The sequence below is a fragment of the Anopheles funestus genome, chromosome 2RL (assembly GCF_943734845.2).
Source record: "Anopheles funestus chromosome 2RL, idAnoFuneDA-416_04, whole genome shotgun sequence".
NCBI lineage: Eukaryota > Metazoa > Arthropoda > Insecta > Diptera > Culicidae > Anopheles > Anopheles funestus.
The window spans coordinates 93,849,968-93,857,470 of record NC_064598.1 but is presented as its reverse complement, the minus strand read 5'-3'; the positions used below and the strand labels follow the sequence as shown (position 1 = coordinate 93,857,470).

Genomic DNA, 7,503 nt, shown 5'->3' with positions numbered 1-7,503 from the left:
ATAAAATCTGTCTTGTAATGATATTAAAATTGATATTTTCGCACTTTTAGCCAGAAACCACATTCCGGAAACCACTTTTCGGGTGATCGTAAAACGTACCATCTCCCGATCGTGTGATAACTTTTTACTATCCAACCCCAATATCTTCACCCAATCTGGACAAACGCTGCGAGTAAAGTAAATTAAAGTTCCATATAACACTACCGCTCCGATAGTACCCTTTGGCCAACTTTAGGACCATAAAACTTGTGCCATCTTGCGTGCAATCATACCAACACAATGTATGGTTTGTCGTTTAAGTGTGACCAAACTGTCCATCAATGTCAACGCGATCGATTGCCAGCTCACGGTCATACTATCACCGGCGACGAATCTTCCCAAACACTACGCTTCTCCGCTGTCAAGCAGCTCCAAGAAACCACGGAGGATGCTCTGAAAACCGTCTTCCAGGCGGCGATTAACATCACCGGTGTATATGGTGAAGGAACGGCGCCTGTATCGCGAAACATTATTTTCACGGCCTTGGGGCGCATCACCAAAAAGAAAAAAAAAACACATACACACAAAACACAAACGGCGAACCGCTTCCGGTTTTATGGACACTAAATAATCAATAAAGTAAATGACAAAGTTTGGCCGCGTACGGTATCTGTGAGCCGTTTTTGATGGTTCCATCCTTCGGGCCATTTTTGGCTTTGGCGTAATGGGTCCAAAGCGTATGGGCGGGTGTAAGGAAAAAAACAAACGTGACGACACAGACAGTAAACGAAAAGCATAAAGTCAATTACTAATCCTGAGCAGCGGCGAATTGGGTCACCGTTGAACGGATTTAATTAGGGAAGTTTTGACGCTGCGTGGATGTGAGATATTGTAGATATATTAGGTTAAATTGTTGTCTAATGTAAAAAGGAAGAGATTTACGAAAAGGGTGTTGTTTATACATTTTCGCATTGCAAAAAAGATTTTTGTCAGGAAAGGGAGGACAGTGGATCGCCGATTATCCGTGCTCATCGAGACTCAGCCCTTGCCGGATAAGCGAATATCAAGGATAATAGGCACAACTCTATTAATTGATAAATTCAAGTGTTTAGTATGTAATGGATAGAATGGATTTATAAAGCTAGATGTTAATTTTCTTATTTACACTTTTGCTAAATTACTCAGAAAGCTAAGGTTATAGCCTTAAGAAATTTTAAAATTTTTAGATTTTTAGATTTTTTTATTATTTTTTATCCTTTTTTTATTTTCAAGCATTGTTTAAGTGAAAAGAAACACATTGCAACCAATTGGCATTGAAATAAATGAATTTAAATTTTTTTGCAAAATTTCCCAAAAAAAACGTAAGGGGTAAGCCTTATGAAATTTTAGAGTTGAAAATTTTTTTAAAATTTTTTTCTGATTTTTTATTATTTTTCTAACTTAAAGCATTATTTGAGTGAAAAGAAACACATTGCAACAAATACGCATTAAAATAAATCATTTTTTTAAATTTTGCAGAATTGCTCAAAAATGAGGAAAATTTTACATTTTCTCAAACAGGGTATGGAACATGGTTCCTCGAATAACTTCCGGCACAGACATCTGAGGGCATGGCCGTCCAAGAAGAAAATGTAGCCATTGGTACCATCTATCGACCACATGTTAAAGATTGGCGATCCGTTGGATACTGACTGAGTTATAGGCAAATCTTGCTGCAAAAATGAGGAAAATTTTATATTTTCTCAAACAGGGTAAGGAACTTGGTTCCTCGAATAACTTCCGGCACGGACACCTGAGGGCATGGCTGTCCAAGAAGAAAATGTAGCCATTGGTGCCATCTATCGACCACAGGTTAAAGATTGGCGATCCGTTGGATACCGACCGAGTTATAGGCAAAACTTGCTGCAAAAATGAGGAAATTTTCAATTTTTTTTTTTAATTTTTTTATAATTGTTTATTCTTTTTTTATTTAAAGCATTTTTTGAGTGAATAGAAACTTATTTCTACAAATTCACATTAAAAGAGGTGTGAATTGTTAAAATTTTGAACAGAATCGATTTTGTCTTGAAAAATTTGAGAGAGATGGAGAGACTTCACATCTACTTCTACATGTTCCATGTCAATTCTTATCAAAAACTTCAAAATCAAAAATATATATGGATATGTGTGAGTTTAGAAAACTTTTGAATCAACTTGAAGAAGGTAAAAAGATTCCACGTCGAGCTTTACTTATTCCAGTTTTAAGTGAAAAGCAACGAGCAATTGCTCCAACTTTACCAATTCATCCCAAAAAACCTTGTAAGAACTATTCTCCGAATGGGGACACTTGTTTACTGCAATGAACTTCGCAGGAAAAACCACAACACCCAACAAAATTTCAAAACCTCAAACAACCTGGATGCCCCACCAAGATGGGATGCTTCGCCAATCGAGCAATACCGAAGCCACCAGGTTTTCCTTAACGATTTTCTAGGGATCGCCAAAAGCAACCATCCACGCCGAAAGGATAACCACAAAGCACCGACCCGACATGGCACGGTGATTCCGTCACCAGACTTGGTTATGCTGCCCTGCCTGCCGTAAACAATGGCGGCACAACAGATCCTACCCATGTGGTACGACACTCGGGAACCGCCGTGAGTTGATTTCATCCGGCGTCATCATCAACACCAGCGTTTTTCGGGAATGGAACGTTTGCTGGAACGATGGCGTGGGACGTTCCATCTGACCACAAAGCGGACCACGCTAGGCAGTACGATGGTACGGTCGCCATGGTTTGTTGCATAAAATTGCTTCATTATTCTCACGAGTGTCGTTCTCACCGATAACAACTGCACTTTGCCAAACGGGTGCTGAGATGCGGTTGATATCTGTTGGCAGCGGGTTGACTTTATGTCTTTTCGCCATGTGTGTGTGTGTGTGTGTGTATGTTGGTTTCCTTTTTTTTCTCTCTCGAGGACGCGATGCATTCTATGCGCCGATTTATTATCCGAGAAGAATTGCTGAGTTCCGGTCTGTGGGTTTTGAGGGTGTCGAGAGATGCTTGGAGGGTGTTGATGTTTAAATATACTGTAGGGGAAAGTTTTTTTTCTGTTAAAAATGTTTTATTTTTGATGTGTGATTTTATTGACAAGTTTAGTAATAAATTATTTAAGTTTAGGTTAAATTATTAAATATATAAAAAAAGTCCAAATGATCAATAAAAGGGAGTTTCATGTTGCTGCATGCTTTAAATACATTTTCCAGCACATTAGCAATGGGAAATGCATCCCATTTAAAGCAGCATTAACTCGTGAAGCCACGGCCAAACTATCGGTTTAATGGCGAATTGCTCAGATAAAGCTCAACCATCAGCTAAACTACGGTTATGAATAGAACGGAAGCAAGTGACCGGTGTCGTGATCGTTCCCTTTTCTCTCCCCGTACTGCTTCACCACCCACCGCGCAGATACGCCTTCGGGATACGGCCTAATTCATAAATTATTTTCCAATTTTGAACTGCTCATCGGGCGCGTTTGGACAGCGGCGATAACAGCTTTTGATTTAGCGGATAGGATAATTATTAGTCCGCGTGAACCGTTTCGGTGTTGTACCGCACGCGGATCCGGTTCGTCCGTACCAGTGGCTGCTGCTACAGCTGGCTAATTTATCGCTATCCCGCAGGACCCGTACCGGACCAAACCAAAACTCTGGATGGGGACGTGATGGGGATGTGTTTTTTTTTGGGGGAAAATGTTTCGTCAAAAAGGCAGCAAACGTTCCCTGTTCTCTATCGGTTCGATCCCAGCCCCAAAAAGGGGTGGACAAACAACGGAATGGTAGTGTGAAACGATCGCAATTTTATCGCAAATGCTGTTCTGTGTGCGGCACGAGAAGGTGCACAGCAAAGCGCGAAATGTGACGCGTGGCGTGGTGAAAAAACTGGGCGAAATTATGATTTCCCATTCATTCATGTTAATTGCATGGGGGGCCAACTTGTGGGTCAACTCTTTATCCCTTCGCCAGTGCTTGCTATGCACTTCTCCTTTTTGGCTCTGGAACCGCCGGTGTGGTTCAGATTTATGTTTGCCGAAATTTATTATGAACTAATACTTTAAGCATATAATCATACCAAAAGCGTTATGGTGAAACTGTTGATTGTAGCATATCGGACCAGGATCCCTACGGCGATCCCGATCGGTTTTGTTTTGGTCGGCCATTGGGTGAGATTATGATTTCACTTCCCCGAAAGGGAGCAAAGTCCCACTGGAGGGCGGTTCACGATGGATTTTCTTTTTTTTCATTGCGTTGTTTCGCTTTTAAAGTTTGTTTATTGTGTTTCCTTTTTTATGCTGCGATTTCCGATTTTAATGCAGCATTGGTGTAGCATGGTCCGTACGAGTTGGTTTTGGCTTATTGTTTTATGCACTCCTTTTTGTGCCGAACGTCGTGGGATTGATGTGCTCGTTAGCAGTGAGTTTAGCGTAAAACAAATTGATTAATTTAAGCAGTAAACTTGCCAGACAAAAGCCTTATAAATTAAGATACGTTTTGTAAGACCATTAGGTATGAGTAAATTTTCTTGTAAATCTGTGAACGGAAAAGAAGTTGTAAAATGTATAGAAATTTAAATTAATCATAACTCTCTTCGCGGGAAAATACCTCCACAAAGTTGAACAAATCAATTGCCGAGAAGCCGTCCGAAAGTACAATAGGATGTTGAGAAGCGAGCAGCATTTGCTTCAGTGTTTTCTGGTGGTTCGTTGAAAGACCGTACCAGTTAACGTTGTAAATCTCTTCGACAAGTTTATCATTCTAGAAGATGCGAAGGTGGGTGAGAGGCACATTACAAACAATAATGTAATTAAAATCTGGCGCAGAAACGATGAACCTACTTTAGATGAAAGGAATGTTCCAAGTGTACAACTGACGAAAAGTTGAATAGTGCAAACCAAACAAATTGCCATTCCCGGATACCAAGGAAACTAAACGGATAAGTAAATTATTTGTTTGAAGAAGATAAGAATATAGTTAAAAAAGAAAATGTTCATACCCTAACGACGATCGCAAGCGATGCAACTAGCTCGAAGATGATGCAGCTGAAGCTAATAAAGAATTGTTTTTTGAGAAGTTTATCCATATCCGTAACATACCTGAGATGTGAGAGGAAGCATCTAATAAAAGAGATCTTAGATTTCGAAAAAAAAGTTTTCCATACTTGGTATGTTCCAAATGTTTCAGCACAATTTCACCAAGAAGATCGGCAATTTGCTTATCATTCTGACCAAAACTATTACTGTCTATTAGTTCCGTAAGACGTCGTAAATAGACGATGATCAGATCCATCTGACCTGTGGCATTAACGATGAGAAAAAGCAAACAACTATCACACGCCATTAGTCCCATGCATCCCTCCGACACCTGTATGAACTGATACACCCAATTAATGGCAAACCCGATCGGTGTACGGTAGTCAACAAAAGGCAGATAGAATCCAAAGGCAAGCGAAAGTTCACCCTCCACCAGTGGCATCATGATGGCGTACGAGTAGATGGCTAATGCAACGATTGAGAACGCCACGGCAAGAATCCGTATGAACACCTTACACAAAGTGGCCGTATGAAAGAGTGCGTCCTCAACTTCTGGAAACCGGGGATCCAACTTAAACCGTGCCACATTGTACAGATGTAGATCGTTCAGCTCTGGACAGGTGAAGGCTTCAATCTTTGCAAGACCCTGCAATTATTACAATGAGCGAGTCCTGTTCCAGTGCAAGGGATAAAGCTATCTCACCTGTATGGCGATCCCCAGCGTGACAAAGCAAAACACCACATCCATAAGCGAACCCCAGACGATCGCTATCGAGTAAGCGTTTACAAACAGATACAGTATCAGGTCGGTCACCAGGAAGATAAGTCGGGCATTGCGGCGCGTATAGCCCGGTTTCATCCTTTCACCTCCGCACACAGCAAAACACTTGATCAGCATGTCGCACGCACTATCAAAGAGTTGGGCTGGCGTTTTATACTGTGAGCGGAAAAGTGCTCTTTTCCGTTTGAGGTATTGGTTCCAGATTTTCATTCCGATGCGTTACAAGGATGGGTTGAAACTGACACCAAAGCAAGATAGTGCGTTAGTATTTAAAGTGGAATCGTGTGGAAAAGCGTTAGAAAAAGGAATTTATTATGAGCTGGTAATTAATTATGAAGCTTCCTTTACAGGTGGTGGAGTTGCAGCTGTTGCTTGCTTTGTACTTGAAAAGAAGAAACGAAGAATATCTCAAGTAAAATGAAAATTCTCTATCGTTTTAGACTACTTTCAACAAAACTTTTCTTTACTTTTCTGGGCATTGACATTTAAAAATAATCGCTTACAGTAGCAATAATCAATGCACTTTATGGTTATCATCTTGATCTGACCATTAACTTTGGTAAAATATAAAAAGACAATCAAATTCCCATCGCTTCCATCTCCTTTGCCAACATTCCAACATGCATTCTAAACAAGTGAAATGATTCATCACCATCACGATCGACACCGCTAAATGAAGCACTTAGTTATGCATCGAAAATTGATGATTACGATCGCATTATGATCGTCAGCCTTGGACTTCGGGTTGTTGCTGCTGTTGCGAATTCTACTTGATGCAAATTTTCGTTGGAAGATCCGATCAACATTAGAAGCATCATTTTCGGAGGCAAATTTTATCCGAAAAGTGCTTCATTCCAGTCGGTACACAGTTTCGTTCCGCATCGAAGATGGTTCGCAGTGAACGGCACCGATTGCACTTTGCAGTGTGCAACGGGGTTCGCCCTTTTACATCGGAATCAATTTTTCATGGCATTTTCACGATTACGACCCACCGTAGATCGTTTATCATCGGTGTAACTAACGCCCCGAGGAGAGTATGGGAATGGAATGGGAGAAGTTTTGCATGAAAGAAGAAAAACTTTGTGGTTGTAACGTTTCGACGGGGTTGTTTTTTTTCTCTCATGCCACCCGCCTTCCGTTAGTGGGAAATGTGGATTTTGTGCGCTTAATTGTGATGTTATTTATAGTTTATAAATTCACTTTTAACCATAGACATTACCGGAATGGAATGGAATCTTGGGAATTGAATTACAACCCAAAACCGACCATTGCGAGATTCGTCGTGGCCCGGTAAGGGAAACAAATGCCGTTTCCACTTGCCCGACCGTTGGATGGATGGGCCTTCTCGGTATGGTACAAATTAATGGCTTTTAGGAATCGTTCCGAGAGGGTTTTAAGGTTGGTGTTGTTTTAATTTGCTATCGTTGCAATGCAGGAAATAATGCTTTTGTTTTGTAGCTGTTTTCTTACAGTGCCGTTTTGCAGTCAGGATTGATTGTTACTTTTCTCAGAGTGTGTTCCATAATCCTTCCACGCTCCCCATGGGTTGTGATCGAAATCGGGTTTGCCGGTGGTGCGATTTTAGAAGCGATAAAGATTTACGACCGATCGCGATGCTTTTTGATCTTGCGAAGCTGCAACAAATGGATGCATTAAAGAAAGGATTAATGGAAG

General features: G+C 40.8%; 1 protein-coding gene and 1 long non-coding RNA gene across 2 annotated transcripts in view; both read right to left on the bottom strand.

Moving 5' to 3' along the window:
* Positions 1–1,322: 1,322 nt before the first annotated feature.
* LOC125761830 (uncharacterized) overlaps positions 1,323–7,503 on the bottom strand; it is a 237,481-nt gene continuing 231,300 nt past the window's right edge. The window contains exon 4 of the long non-coding RNA XR_007418142.1: positions 1,323–1,581. This is a non-coding gene — a long non-coding RNA (uncharacterized LOC125761830). The remainder of the gene's footprint in view (positions 1,582–7,503) is intronic.
* Positions 3,166–6,168, bottom strand: LOC125761827 (odorant receptor 43a-like). The gene is made up of 6 exons (XM_049423344.1): positions 5,752–6,168; positions 5,177–5,694; positions 5,012–5,111; positions 4,854–4,943; positions 4,621–4,773; positions 3,166–4,548 (listed from the first exon to the last, which is right to left on the bottom strand). The coding sequence occupies exons 1-6, from the start codon at positions 6,037–6,039 to the stop codon at positions 4,498–4,500; spliced, it is 1,200 nt and encodes a 399-aa protein (XP_049279301.1). The 5' UTR covers positions 6,040–6,168; the 3' UTR covers positions 3,166–4,497.